At 37.0% G+C, this 14,721-nt stretch overlaps 1 protein-coding gene across 4 annotated transcripts; it reads left to right on the forward strand.

The window, feature by feature from the left end:
* The first annotated feature begins 656 nt into the window (after positions 1 to 656).
* On the forward strand, positions 657 to 14,394 carry LOC140035376 (uncharacterized). 4 transcript variants are annotated; one of them, XR_011839525.1, is made up of 6 exons: positions 657 to 958; positions 1,717 to 2,909; positions 3,027 to 4,412; positions 7,113 to 7,176; positions 13,474 to 13,537; positions 14,255 to 14,394. XR_011839525.1 is itself a non-coding variant. In XM_072076086.1 (6 exons), exon 6 carries the CDS (start codon positions 8,993 to 8,995, stop codon positions 9,953 to 9,955), a length of 963 nt encoding a protein of 320 aa, XP_071932187.1. In that variant the 5' UTR covers positions 657 to 958; positions 1,717 to 2,529; positions 2,712 to 2,909; positions 3,027 to 4,412; positions 7,113 to 7,176; positions 7,894 to 8,992; the 3' UTR covers positions 9,956 to 10,368. The 4 variants fall into 4 exon arrangements, 3 of the variants coding, with proteins under 3 accessions (XP_071932187.1, XP_071932186.1, XP_071932188.1); XM_072076086.1 differs by lacking the exons at positions 13,474 to 13,537; positions 14,255 to 14,394 and adding an exon at positions 7,894 to 10,368 and having other exon boundaries at positions 1,717 to 2,529; positions 2,712 to 2,909; XM_072076085.1 differs by lacking the exons at positions 13,474 to 13,537; positions 14,255 to 14,394 and adding an exon at positions 7,894 to 10,368.
* The last annotated feature ends 327 nt before the right edge of the window (positions 14,395 to 14,721 follow it).

The raw sequence follows: 14,721 nt of genomic DNA on the forward strand, positions 1-14,721 counted from the left end.
TCCTTTGGATGATTCTTCTTTGACCTAAAACGCCAATGTTTTTGAGTCGAACCAATGATTATAAACAAAAGTGCTAATTAGAAGGCAACCAATATTTTTGTTATATATGTTAATTTGATGTGATTTTGTGTTTAGATTATGTATTTAAATTATTTTATTTTTTGTATTGTAGAATTTGAAGATGGAAGCAAAGATGACCATTTGGAAAGAAAAAAGCGAACTTTGATCAAGGAATTCAACCCTTCGATTTGAGCAACTGTTGTTTTTTATTCTTTAGAAAAAAGAGTAAAATACATGTTTTGATCATTTTACATGTGCGCGCATTGATGATTTTGACAAAAGAGTGATCTAAGATGCATTTTGAGCAATTGGGCAACAAGTGTAATTTTGAAAAAGTCAGAAATTTTTGCAGAAAAACTGCAAAATTTTGAAAACGTGGCTCAAAAACACGACCTTAAATCGCGTGTTCTCCAGCCATGTATTCAATTCTGCAAGAATAAAGAAGAATACACAGGTACCAAAACGCGACTTCAAGTTGCGTTTTTCTAAAGTCGCGTATTCTTTTCTACAATTTTAAAGCAGAAAACGTGACCCAAAGAAAACGTGAGCACAGGTCCCGTTTTTTTAAGCTTGTTTTAAAAACAGCAAAACGCTAGTTCTTTCCTCATTTATTCTCTTCTTCTTCTCCTCACGTTTTCACACACCCACACGCATACACATCACGAATTCTCTCTTTACTCCATTTCCTTGTAAACAATCATCAACTCAACACCTTTCAACCTTTTAAGAGCCTTTTTAACCAATTAAAACTCAAGAAAAACAACCAAAAATTAGTTTTTAAGAAATTGGAGGTTAGGGTTCTTAGTTTTTAAATTCTTCAATTGGAGGTCAATTGGAGCGTTTTTCATAGGACTTTTTGTATAATCTTCTTCTCCAAACACCATTCTACTCGATTGAGGTAATTTTCTTTATCAAATCTTTGTATTCTAGAAGTTGGTATTTTCAATTTCCTGAGCTTTCTGACATCTTCTAATTTTGAATTTTTTATGATGTTTATTGATGTTTTTGGCATCCAATATGCTTATTAAGGTTGTTTAAGAATGTTTACATATTCAAATGTAGCAAATTGATGGACTATTAGTTATTTAAAATTTTAATTTCCTATATTTGGATAAAATTGAAAAAGTAGCTTGGATTGTTATTGATTATTACTAAATATCGTGCGTTGATGATGTTTTAGAATGTACATTATACATAGAGAGTAATTTTGATGAATTTTATGATTTTTGGAAATAATTTTTGCTCAATCATATTTATGACTAAATGTGGATTATTATTGTTAATTAATGCTTGCTATAAACTTCATTATTGCTGAATTCATTGATTGGAACATATTTATTGTCTATTTTAATAAGTTGGTGATTTTGGTAATTATTGACAAATTTTTAACAATTTTAAGGTCATGTCTTATATGTCATAACATTGTACATTGTTTTAGGTTTTTCATTGATTATTTATAACATTAAAATGTGTATGTGTGGTTAATTGAGCCAAATTTGATCCCTACCATTGAAAAAAAATTCTATAAAATACCTACGGTTATTATGATTGGAAAGATTTTTCTTTAAGTATTTTATAAGAAATCTTTCTTGTATAATATGCGATGTGTGAAACTTTATAATTTCATATATGAAGTTAATAGTTTTTTTTTCTTAGATACCATGACAAAAGGAAAACGACCTGTTATTCGCGAACCTTCCTTCTCTAACACTGAGAATAGTGAAGGCGACGAAGAGATGGAGATGATGACGAATTCAAAGAAAGTGAAGAAGAGAGATCTCTTTCGCCCCAACCTATGAGGAGGCATCAACGGGGGAATACATCTAAACATGCTGAGACCAATGTTTACGATAGTACCAGGTTTTCAACTCGAAAGAATCAAGAGTGGTACGAGGCACATGCTAACTTGGAGTTTATCTTTGAAAAGCATGTTAGGTCGGAGATTGAGATGGTGTACCATATCTTTGAGGCGTTTAACCAACTTGTTTGGGTGTCGATTCTCACTTTGCTGACTCACTACTATTAGGACTTAGTTAATGAATTTTATGTAAACATCATTAACAAGGCGAGCCACAGTGGAGAGTTGGTGGTCTCGTGGATGTGCGGTATTCAGATTTACATAATTCGTGATCTCCTAGCATGGATATTGGGTTGCAACAACACTGGTCTTGTGGTTGATTTGATGAAAGGATTCATTACTCCTAACAAGAGACGAGTTCCATCACACGCCATGTCTCGGTTTGATCTTGAGTATCAACCATTCTGTTCTTCAAGGAAGAAGATGATGGTGGCGAGCGTCGCATCGTCTCATTATATACATGATGGTGCACAATGTGATTTGAAAAAAGAGTGGTCATGGGGAAGTCTGAAAAAGTGATATTTATTTTCTGAATTAATGTTTCACAATCAGCAATCCTCCTACGCTTACATCCCACTACCAAACATCTCATAAGTTACATAAGGTCGATGGTGAGAAGAGACACTACTTCTTTCAAGCTTGCTTTTTCCCGTCTCCTGTCTTAGTCTTCGAGTGGGTAGGAGTTAATTTGCAAGGAGTAATTTAGGTAGTTGTCTGCCCTAGTACAGATCTATCAGTATCTTTATGTCATGCAATGGGGATCATTATGGAGCATCTTCCTTCGCCTATTCAGGAGCGACGACAGAAGGCACGTCAAGACCAAGATGAAGCTAGACCCTACACTACTGCTCCACCTCTTCCACCACCTCAACCCAATTGGGAACGGCTTTTTAGTTGCTTGAATACAATTGAATATCAGTTGGAGTCAATGGACATTCGTATGTGGCGAATTAAAGACCATTTGGGCATACCACCTCCTCATGACGATGAGGTTGCAAATGATTGATGACCCACTGGCCTCTTGAATCCTTTTAATTTTGCTTTCATGTTTCTTAGTAGTTTTCTTTTCATCTGTTCCTTGTATAATGTTTATTTTTGCACTCATCAGATTGTCGATGGTTCGTGACTCAAGATTGAACTGGATGCAGCCATCGAAATGGGGAGTAACTTGTTCTTATTTTGCTTTCTTTTCTTTCTCTACACATTGAGGACAATATGTATGTTAAGTGTGTGTGTTAGGGGGGAGAAATGTCTTAAGTAGGAGTTACTTTTGCATTTGAATGTTTGGACATGTTATGAGGAAATTACCTGTCTTGTGAATTGTTGATGTTCGGGTTCGTTGGTAGGGAGTTTTTGTCCAATTTTAAGGCGAAACTCTGTCAAATTTTTTCTAAAATTTTATGTAAATTTTAAATTTTGCCCTAAAATTTTCATTATTTACTTCACTTAAATCCACAAAGGCATGAAGTTTAAAATCCTTTTTTGTTTCAAATTCTCCTATATGAGTGAAATGAAGTAAGTAATTTAAAAATTCAATGTTCACTCAACTTGGAAGCAATTATTATGTGATTAGAATTATTGCATGCAAGAAATTATATCTTGTAAAATAGGAAAAACCATGCCTATAATTTGCATGATAAATGAAATCTCTTATCTTACTTGCTTTTACATATAATTGATTTATATAGTTGGTAAAGTGTTTTCTTCTTTGTATCTACATTATTGAGGGGATTGTTCAAAAAAAAAAAAGAAAGCTCCAATAATAAATTCTTGTACTGAGTAATCGGGAGTGTTCATCTAAAAATATCAATTTTCACATAAAAGGGTATTTGACTTAAAGAGTAATAAGTAAAGTGTCGAGTAACCGGAGATCTTTATCTAAAAATGTTGATCTTCGCTTCAAAAGACATCTTCACACTTTTGAGAATAAATAAAAGAAAAATAAAGTGAATAATTTCCTCTTAAGGTTTGTAAAGTTAGCATTTCATTTCAAAGGAAGAATCTCTAAGGTGACTATATAAGTCAGTTATTTGTGGAATTAGGTGAGATAGACATATTGACTTTGTTATGTTGAATTTTGGGTATAATTATCTCTCTCTTACATGATATGATGAGTATTGTGAGGGATATGAATGGTTACATAATGATGGGTTGCCGAGCTGAGAGAGATTGAATTTCGACTTCACTTAATTCGTTTCACTTCTTAAATCATTGTCAGATTATTTTTTTATTACTTGAGAACAAGCAATAATTTAAGTGTGAAGGAATTTGATAAGTGTTTATTATATATGGATATTAGTAGCATTTTATGTCTGTTTTTGGTATAAATTAGGATGATTTAAGATATAACTTGTTCCTCAAGCATCTAAATTTTACAAGTTTCATTTGAGCAACTTAATGTGCAAAAAACGGTTATATTTGCAGGAATTGAGGAGAGCTTTCAATGTTGGAGCGAGATGGATTCGATTCGAAGTAATTAACTCTTGATTCAACGGTAATTCAAAAAGTAGAAGATCAAATACAAGTATTAATGGTGCATTACATGAACAAACATCTGGACATGATGATTAGTGAGGAATTAGAGTAAAAAACAATCGAGAAAGCAATCTAGAAGGCAATCCGTGGCCTTAGGTTGCGTATTGGGTGGTCGCGTATTCTCCCCTATTTTTCTACAACTTGTTCTGCAAATTGCTCTGTTTTCACACTGCTTTTCAGCTCAATTTTACCTCAAAATTTCGGCTGCACATGCTCAAGATTCCTTAGGGAAAAGAAAAGGAGTTTTGTGTTTTATCATTAACCATTTTTTTGACTTTCTTAACAATATATATGAAAGAATCATTGAGAAGAGACGGGATTATTAGTAGTTCTTAGTAGACATTAGTTTTAGTTCTTTTCTCATTCTTAGTGTGAGAACCCGTAAATTTTCGTATTTTCTAGGGTTTTGTTTTATTTAATCGCACGTTTTTCTGTAATTTCTTTATTAGAAAATTTTCTAACTCGTTTTATGAGTAAATAGGATTTTTAAAACATTTTTCTAGTATAATTGAATTTATGAGATTTTTGGAGCATATACCGGGCGTGGGACCCGCTAGTGCGGAAAGTTTGGTAATATTCGGCCAATTAGGTTAAGTTTTGTATACAGGATTTAATTTACTAGGTGCTAATAGATAATTAAAGGATATCATTTAGATGAGTGTTGAGGAAACAAAAGGATAGCTTAGCATTTATGAGAGTGACAAGTGTCACCTTGTGATTTATTCTTGAATTTTGACCACTATTCATTACTTTACCAATTTTAAAAAAAAATTGACCAAAAATTTCTCATTTTCCTCATCTTCTTGGCCAGCCATCTTCAAGCAAAAAGGAAGAAGAACCTCTCCACTTTCTTATCTCTAATCTTGCCCAATCTTTCAATTCAACCGTTTAATCTTCAAATTACTCCATAAAACCTTTTAGTTTAGTGGTATTAAGGTTGGTTGTAAAGTGGTTTGGAAGACCAAGGTGCTAAATTGGGTCTTTTCTTGGGTTTGCAAGGTATGTGACCAAGGAACCTTCCCTTTGATCCTAATAATGCTCAATTGGTACCTTATGTGAGTTAAAGAGATAATTTTAGGTGCTATTTTGTGATTTTTGGTTGAAATAAGTGAATTTTCCTATTTATTCATGATTTTTCTGTTTTTATATGTTTAATGTTGTTGAGCTATGGATGACGACTTGGAATGGTTTAGAATGAAGCTTGGATGCGTAAATTGTAGCCATTTGCGGAAAATTTCCGCTTTGAACCGAAATTTCCAGATTAGGGTTTCCATTTTTCCCCTTCTGCCTGGTACTGTTTTCCCCAGTTAGAGGCCGAATTACCCTTGGGTTAAAACATGAAAGTTGTATAGAATGATATTTTATAGTTTCCTGCAAAATTTCAACTCAATCGGAGCAACGTAGCCTATAAAAAGACCGAAATACCCCTGCTACCCTGTTTATGTCCGAACCTGCTAATCCGCTTCTATAATTGGTTAGTTTGACCAGGAATACTACTGATGTGGTTGTCGGTGTCTTCTTAAGACTTATACCCTTGTATCTTAGCTTTCAAATGGCTTTGGAATCACTTGAATTGGAGTTGTATATGCTGAGATATGACTAAATGAATCAAGACTGCCACAGTAAACTTCGAATTGGAAAATCTGGGGTTGTTTTGATACATTTGACTTAGATACATTGCAAACTGGACTGAGTGGCCTTCTTTAACATTGTAGCCCTTTCTCTTAGTTTCGAAACGCTATAAATTACATCTCAATCCAACAAGGATAGCTTCAGTTGTGTTAATTCCGCTAAGCAACAGCAAATCTGCCTTTTGTTTTCCAACCCAAACTTCGTTTCCGCATATGTCCTAGTTTGATTTTGCACTTATACGTTCCATATAATTTTACTCTAGTGAGTGGATTCGGTTTATGACTCGTATTCGAACCTTATTGTGGCTCTAATTAAAATTGTTTGATAGCTTGTGATTTGTGGGTGCTGAGGTTTGGTTGAAAAGTAAAGAAAGACATGGCAAATGCTGTCAAAATTTTCGTGGAGCTTCTGCACAGTCTCGGGAAATTTGCTATATCTTGATGTAGGAATGTCGGAATTGAATTCCGTTTGTTGCATTTTAAACTAGATTCATAGGGCTATAAACCGTGTAAATTTCAGACCCTGTTTATGTTTGTACCATTTATGGTGATTTTCAAAGTTGACTGAAATATTGTACCTGTTCTGTCTTTCACTGGATAAAGCAGCAACTTGATGCTTGAATTTGACTGAGTTGCGTTCTGAATCTTATGAGGGTGTTCTCTGGAAAGTTATATCCCTTTGAATGTATTTTCCAACGGTATAACTTTTACTAATTTTGGACTTATAAAACTTGAGATATGATTTTTCATATAGGGTTGCGCGAAACTGGAAAATCCTGTTTTCCTAGTATCGATCTTACTTTCATTTTCTACTTCAAATTTGGAGTTGGTCAGTCATTGTAGGTAGGGGTTTTGAGATTGTTCATGCCTTTACGACTAATTGTTATCTTTTCACTCCAAAGTCACATCTTCGCTTTACATTAATGGTTCATTTGGATTGGCACCTGACTTGTAATCGAGTTTTACTTGCGAATTCCACTTATTAGGTCTTGGAGTCCAGTCTTAAGTGTTTGCTTTGATTGTTCTAGGAGGTGCCAGCGAGTAAAGCCATACTTGGGAAGGAAACTTTTGAAATTATCCTTGTTTGATCAGGTGAGTGCACCACTCCCCTGAGTTATTGCTAAACTGATTTTCTGTACCTGCAACTTGCTATTTGAATATCTTTCCTGACTGTTTATCTTGTATGAGACGAGGGTGTATTTTATCACACTCGTTCTCTTGCCTGTACTGAACGAACTGGAATACTTGCTATGTACTTGAACTTGTTACTTGTACTTGTTATGCAATCGTTTGGAAGTGTGTCCAACGATCGTCCTATTAAACTTGATCGTCCTGTTAAACTTGAACTCAACCTCATGGGGAGTTAATTAAATCGAGCCAGCAAGGGTTTGGTCGAGATAATTGACAATCCATGGGTACCTGTTCCTGGGGAATCTTTGGGTATTTAGATTCTTGATTCCGATATACTCGAGTATTACCATTCCTGTTCCTGTTTGGCATTCGGATCCGGTAAGGGGTATGTTTGGTGAACGGGGTTTTGGCGTTAAAGTGGTGTTCTACTGGACTGATTTCTTTTTCAAACGTTGACGGAGGGTCAACGAGGCGGGATCAAGTATAGCAACGGGGATTTGGCTCCTGAGAGCCACCTGTATCCTTTACATTGTGATGTTCATTCATTTCTCGTATTTGATGTGAATATGTGCCTCCAAAGTGCTTTCTCATGAATTCTACTGATTCTACTGTTTATACTGTTGGTACCTCATTGAGCTTTTAACTCACCCCGTTCCATTATCCTTGTTTTCCTTACAGGGAACCATCTTTTGGAACTGCAATGTTTTGAGAAATGAGTTGAGTTAGTTAGAAATTCTTTTGTTCTCTTGGTATAGCTCCTCGACAACTTGGAAACCCTAAATGTATCTTAATACAATGTTTCCTTTTGGATTTGTAAACTTACTAATATATATATTTAAAATGTTTCCTCATGTTTATGTGATATATATATTCGGGAATGTACATTCTTTCATGGTAAACAAAGTGTACGTGTACTTGGTTAGATCCTAAATGGTGGCGGCCCTTCCATTTCGTTGTGATTCGTGTAGTTTTATTCCGGTTTTGATGGAGGTATGACTGAGTCCCGGCGAAAGCTGGGCAAGCGGTCCGCCGAACCTTTTGGTTCGCCTTAGGGTGAGGTGGGGCTGTCACAGGTGGTATCAAAGCTGCTTCGCGTGGTTTCTGCGCGGAGTGAGATTGGGCCAAGTGGTGTTATGGTCCCGATTCCGTGAATGTGTACCAATATATAAGTGCTCTTTGAGAATAAGCTATGGATCGTGAAGCGTTATAAGTTATAAACCTTTATCATGGCGCTTTGGGATAGTAGATCTGTAGGTCAGGTAAGAATCTCAATTGTAAATACCCTTGGGACTGGCCAGCCCGAGTCATGAATTATCTTATTTTGGGATTCTTGTACCCGACTACTAAATAGATGAGAGTCTAGGTTAGAAGTGACTTGGGCGAACTAGAATTTGATTCTACGGGACATCATGTAATGTGTTAGGGTAAAACTAAGGATGATTGACCCTGCCTAAGATATAAATTAGGTTATTCTTGTGGATCATGCCTGGAACCCTAAAGAGTGACAGCTTTGAGTTGGTTGGTCTTGTACCATTGGTCTAGTTAGTAATATTCATGATGGTTCATTTTGCTTGTATTTAATTGACTGTTATTGTGTGATCTGTTTGTGTTAGATGTGCTATATGTATATTACCTACTTCTATCACTTATACTGCATACTTTGTTTTAATATTATATTCGCGCTTCACCCCTAGACTGGTTAAGCCAAAAGGACGGTACTCGTAGTGGACGGGGACGGGGGCGCGGAACCTCAAATGAAGGAGGAAATCGGGAACCAATGCTTGGACCTAATCCCGAACTTGGAGTGCACCCTAAAGTTCAGGTAGCTGCCGCTATCCAACATATGACTGACCTTTTGGCACACGTAATAGAACATCAGGGTCAAAATCCCAATCATCAGCTGGGAAACCCTGGTAATCACATTGAGGGTGAGGATAGAGCTCTCGAAAGATTTCAGAAGTTCTTGCTACCTAAATTCCTGGGGGGACCAGACCCTGACGTGGCCGAGAGATGGCTAGAGAAGATGATTGATATATTTGCCGCGTTACATTATACTGAGGAGCGACATGTCACATTTGCTGTCTTCCAACTAGAGGGAGCAGCCCGTTCTTGGTGGAATATCATAAGACTGAAATGGGAAAGAGAACAAACCCCAAGGACGTGGGTGAATTTCATGAGAGAGTTCAACACGAAGTATTTTCCACCCCTGATCCAGGAAAAGAAAGAAGATGAGTTTATTAGGCTCCACCAGGGAACTCAAACCGTCGTCGAATATGAGAGCCAGTTCACCAGATTGTCCAAATTCGCTCCCGAACTAATAATGACTGAGCAAAGGAGGAGAAGGCGTTTTGTCCAAGGATTAAATGTTGAGATCCAGAAAGACCTGGTTGTAGCCCAACTCAATACCTTTAGTGATGCGGTAAAGAAAGTTCAACGAGTTGAAAGTGCAAAATTTCAAGTTAGAAACTTTCAAGCTAACAAAAGGGAATTTCCTGGAAGTACCTCAGAGCAAGGGGATAAGGGTACGCCTCCTAAGATTGGAAGGGGAAACGAGGAAGTACAATTACCAAGAATGTCAAGTGGTGCCTCACAGAGAGGCTCAGTCTCCGCTTCTCGTGGTCCCTGCGGGTACTGTGGGAAACCGAATCACACGGAGGATGTCTGCTGGAAGAAAGGAAGGAAATGTCTGCGTTGTGGGAGCGCAGATCATCAAATCGCAAATTGCCCAGGCCGATCTTGAGAAGGGAGTAGGAGCCAACAGCCAACCACCACCAACCCTGACCAGTCGAAGGGGGAAAAGAATGGATCGAAAGTGTCAACTCGGGTGTACTCCTTAGAACAACATCAAGTCTCTGACCCATATGAGAACGTGGAAGGTAAGATTCTAGTATCCCACCGTTTGCCAGCTAGAATGGTGTATAAGAATTGGAATTTGGCAAGGAAGAAGAAACTATACCAAAGAATTCAATGAGCCTGGTTAGTGAAGGGGTACAGATTGGTTAGCTAAGTATGATACTCAATTTGACTGTGAGATGGAAGTAGTAAAATTTTTGTATCCCGAAAAAGACGATGATAAGGAATTTCGAGGACGAAATTCTTTTAAGAGGGAGAGATAGGGATGGCAATGGGGGCGGGTGCCCGCGGGTGCCCGCCCGCGGGGGGCTCACGGGGCGGGGGTTGGGGCGGGGGGTGGGGCGGGGGCGGGAGGGAATTTTTTCCCCCCGCTTAGAAACGGGGCGGGGGGCGGGGGAGTATACCCCCGCCCCATCCCCCGCCCCACCACCCGCAAAACAAAATATATATATATATATAAATATATATATAAATGACTATATATTATATGTAAGTTAATTAGTTATAAACTTATGATAATGATATTATTAGTTAGATGTATTATATAATGTATATTAGTTTATGTAATATAATTGATATTATCAATTATATGAATAATTATACATGTCTACTAATAGAATTTATTAATTAGTTATACTAAATTTACTAATACATTTATACTAAATTTCTAATTACACTTAATAGAATAACACTTTTTTCTCAAAAAAAAACACAAACACAATGATGAATTAGTGATTGCATTTGTACTAAAAGTGAAAATTTGACTATTTTAGTTATATTTATTTCATCATATTGGATTGTATTCAAATAACTTCTGTTTGATTGTTTTTATGAGTTTCAATTGTAAAATTACAATGAATAATAATTTGGTGATGTGTTGATATTTTAGTACTTGATTATTTATTAAAATTTAATTATAATAAAATTATATAATAAAATTTTATTAACCCCGTGGGGGAAGCGGGGCAAGGCGGGGCGGGGGCGGGGCGGGGCGGGGGGAGCGGGAGGCGGGGGACGGGGCGGGGGATGGGGGGAACTAATAGGCAACGGGGCGGGGGACGGGGGAGGGGTCCCCCGCCCCAACCCCGCCCCGTTGCCATCCCTAGGGAGAGAGTGTGAAAACCCGTAAATTTTCGTATTTTCTAGGGTTTTGTTTTATTTAATCGCACGTTTTTCTGTAATTTCTTTATTAGAAAATTTTCTAACTTGTTTTATGAGTAAATAGGGTTTTTAAAATATTTTTCTAGTATAATTGAGTTCATGAGATTTTTGGAGCGTATACCGGGCGTGGGACCCGCTAGTGCGGAAAGTTCGGTAATATTCGGCCAAGTAGGTTAAATTTTGTACACAGGATTTAATTTATTAGGTACTAAGAGATAATTAGAGGATATCATTTAGATGAGTGTTGAGGAAACAAAAGGATAGCTTAGCATTTATGAGGGTGACAAGTGTCACCTTGTGATTTATTCTTGAATTTTGACCACTATTCATTACTTTACCAATTAAAACAAAAATTGACCAAAAATTGACCATTTTCTTCATCTTCTTGGCCAGCCATCTTCAAGCAAAAAGGAAGAAAAACCTCTCCACTTTCTTACCTCTAATCTTGCCCAATCTTTCAATTCAACCGTTTAATCTTCAAATTACTCCATAAAATCTTTTAGTTTAGTGGTATTAAGGTTGGTTGTGAAGTGGTTTGGAAGACCAAGGTGCTAAATTGGGTCTTTTCTTGGGTTTGCAAGGTATGTGACCAAGGAACCTTCCCTTTGATCCTAATAATGCTCAATTGGTACCTTATGTGAGTTCAAGAGATAATTTTAGGTGCTATTTTGTGACTTTTGTTTAAATAGGTGAATTTTCCTATTTATTCATGATTTTTCTGTTTTTATATGTTTAATGTTGTTGAGCTATGGATGATGGCTTGGAATGGTTTAGAATGAAGCTTGGATGCATAAATTATAGCTATTTGCGGAAAATTTCCGCTTTGAACCGAAATTTCCAGATTAGGGTTTCCATTTTTTTCCCTTCTATCTGATACTTTTTTCCCTAGTTAGAGGCCGAATTAGCCTTGGGTTAAAACGTAAAAGTTGTATAGAATGATATTTTATAACTGTCTGCAAAATTTCAACTCAATCGGAGCAACATAGCTCGTAAAAAGACTGAAATACCCCTGCTACCCTGTTTATGTCCGAACCTGCTAATCCGCTTCTGTAATTGGTTAGTTTTACCAGGAATACTACTGATTTAGTTGTCAGTGTCTTCTTAAGACTTATACCCTTGTATCTTAGCTTTCAAATGGCTTTGGAATCACTTGAATTGGAGTTGTATATGCTGAGATATGACTGAATGAATCAGGACTGCCACAGTAATCTTTGAATTGGAAAATCTGGGGTTATTTTGGTAAATTTGACTTAGATACATTGCAAACTGGACTGAGTGGCCTTCTTTAACATTGTAACCCTTTCTCTTAGTTTCGAAACGCTATAAATTACACCTCAATCCAACAAGGATAGATTCAGTTGTGTTAATTCCGCTAAGCAACAGCAAATCTGCCTTTTGTTTTCCAACCCAAACTTCGTTTCCGCATATGTCCTAATTTGATTTTGCACTTATACGTTCCATATGATTTTACTCTAGTGATATGTGGATTCGGTTTATGACTCGTATTTGAACCTTATTGTGGCTATAATTAAAGGTGTTTGATAGCTTGTGATTTGTGGGTGTTGAGGTTAGGTTGGAAAGTAAAGAAAGACAAGGCAAATGCTGTCAAAATTTTTGTGGAGCTTCTGCACAGTCTCAGAAAATTTGCTATATCTTGATGTAGGAATGTTGGAATTGAGTTCCGTTTATTGCGTTTTAAACTAGATTCATAGGGCTATAAACTGTGTAAATTTTAGACCCTGTTTATGTTTGTACCATTTATGGTGATTTTCAAAGTTGACTGAAATATTGTACCTGTTCTGTCTTTCACTGGATAAAGCAACAACTTGAGGCTTGAATTTGACTGAGTTGCGTTCTGAATCTTATGAGGGTGTTCTCTGGAAAGTTATATCCCTTTGAATGTATTTTCCAACGGTATAACTTTTACTAATTTTGGACTTATAAAACTTGAGATATGATTTTTCATATAGGGTTGCGCGAAACTGGAAAATCCGATTTTCCTAGTATTGATCTTACTTTCATTTTCTACTTCAAATTTGGAGTTGGTCAGTCATTGTAGGTAGGGGTTTTGAGATTGTTCATGCCTTTACGACTAATCGTTATCTTTTCACTCCAAAGTCACCTCTTCGCTTTACATTAATGGTTCATTTGGATAGGCACCTGACTTGTAATCGAGTTTTACTTGCGAATTCCACTTATTAGGTCTTGGAGTCCAGTCTTAAGTGTTTGCCTTGATTGTTCTAGGAGGTGCCGGCGAGTAAAGCCTTACTTGGGAAGGAAACTTTTGAAATTATCCTTGTTTGATCAGGTGAGTGCACCACTCCCCTGAGTTATTGCTAAACTGATTTTCTGTACTTGTAACTTGCTATTTGAATATCTTTCCTGACTGTTTATCTTGTATGAGACGAGGGTGTAATTTATCACACTCGTTCTCTTGCCTGTACTGAACGAACTGGAATACTTGCTATGTACTTGAACTTGTTACTTGTACTTGTTATGCAATCGTTTGGAAGTGTGTCCAACGATCGTCCTATTAAACTTGATCGTCCTGTTAAACTTGAGCTCAACCTCATGGGGAGTTAATTAAATCGAGCCAGCAAGGGCTTGGTCGAGATAATTGACAATCCATGGGTACCTGTTCCTCGGGAGTCTTTGGGTATTGAGACTCTTGATTCCGGTATACTCGAGTATTACCATTCCTGTTCCTGTTTGGCATTCGGACCCGGTAAGGGGTATGTTTGGTGAACGGGGTTTTGACGTTAAAGTGGTGTTCTACCGGACTGGTTTCTTTTTCGAACGTTGACGGAGGGTCAACGAGGCGGGATCAAATATAGCAACGGGGATTTGGCTCCTGAGGGCCACCTGTATCCTTTACATTGTTATGTTCATTTATTTCTCGTATTTGATGTGAATACATGCCTCCAAAGTGCTTTCTCATGAATTCTACTGATTCTACTGTTTATACTGTTGGTACCTCATTGAGCTTTTAGCTTACCCCGTTCCGTTATCCTTGTTTTCCTGACAGGGAACCATCTTTTGGAACTGCAATGTTTTGAGAAATGAGTTGAGCTAGTTAGAAATTCTTTTGTTCTCTTGGTGTAGCTCCTCGACAACTTGGAAACCCTAAATATATCTTAATACAATGTTTCCTTTTGGATTTGTAAACTTACTAATATGTATATTTAAAATGTTTTCTCATGTTCATGTGATATATATATATATATATATTCGGGAATGTACATTCTTTCATGGCAAACAAAGTGTACGTGTACTTGGTTGGATCCTACATGGCGGCGGCCCTTCCATTTCATTGTGATTCGTGTAGTTTTATTCCGGTTTTGATGGAGGTATGACTGAGTCCCGGCGAGAGCTGGGCAGGCGGTCCGCCGAACCCTTTGATTCGCCTTAGGGTGAGATGGGGTTATCACACTCTCTAGCTAGAAACTTGTAAGAAAAATTTGGAGAACTCATTGTATCATTAATTTGTTGAAA

The sequence above is a fragment of the Coffea arabica genome, chromosome 2c (genome assembly GCF_036785885.1).
Source record: "Coffea arabica cultivar ET-39 chromosome 2c, Coffea Arabica ET-39 HiFi, whole genome shotgun sequence".
Taxonomy (NCBI): domain Eukaryota; kingdom Viridiplantae; phylum Streptophyta; class Magnoliopsida; order Gentianales; family Rubiaceae; genus Coffea; species Coffea arabica.

Bases quoted from the DNA above. Each gene is read 5' to 3' on its own strand.
- LOC140035376 (XM_072076085.1), top strand. From the start codon at position 8,993: ATGCTTGGACCTAATCCCGAACTTGGAGTGCACCCTAAAGTTCAGGTA.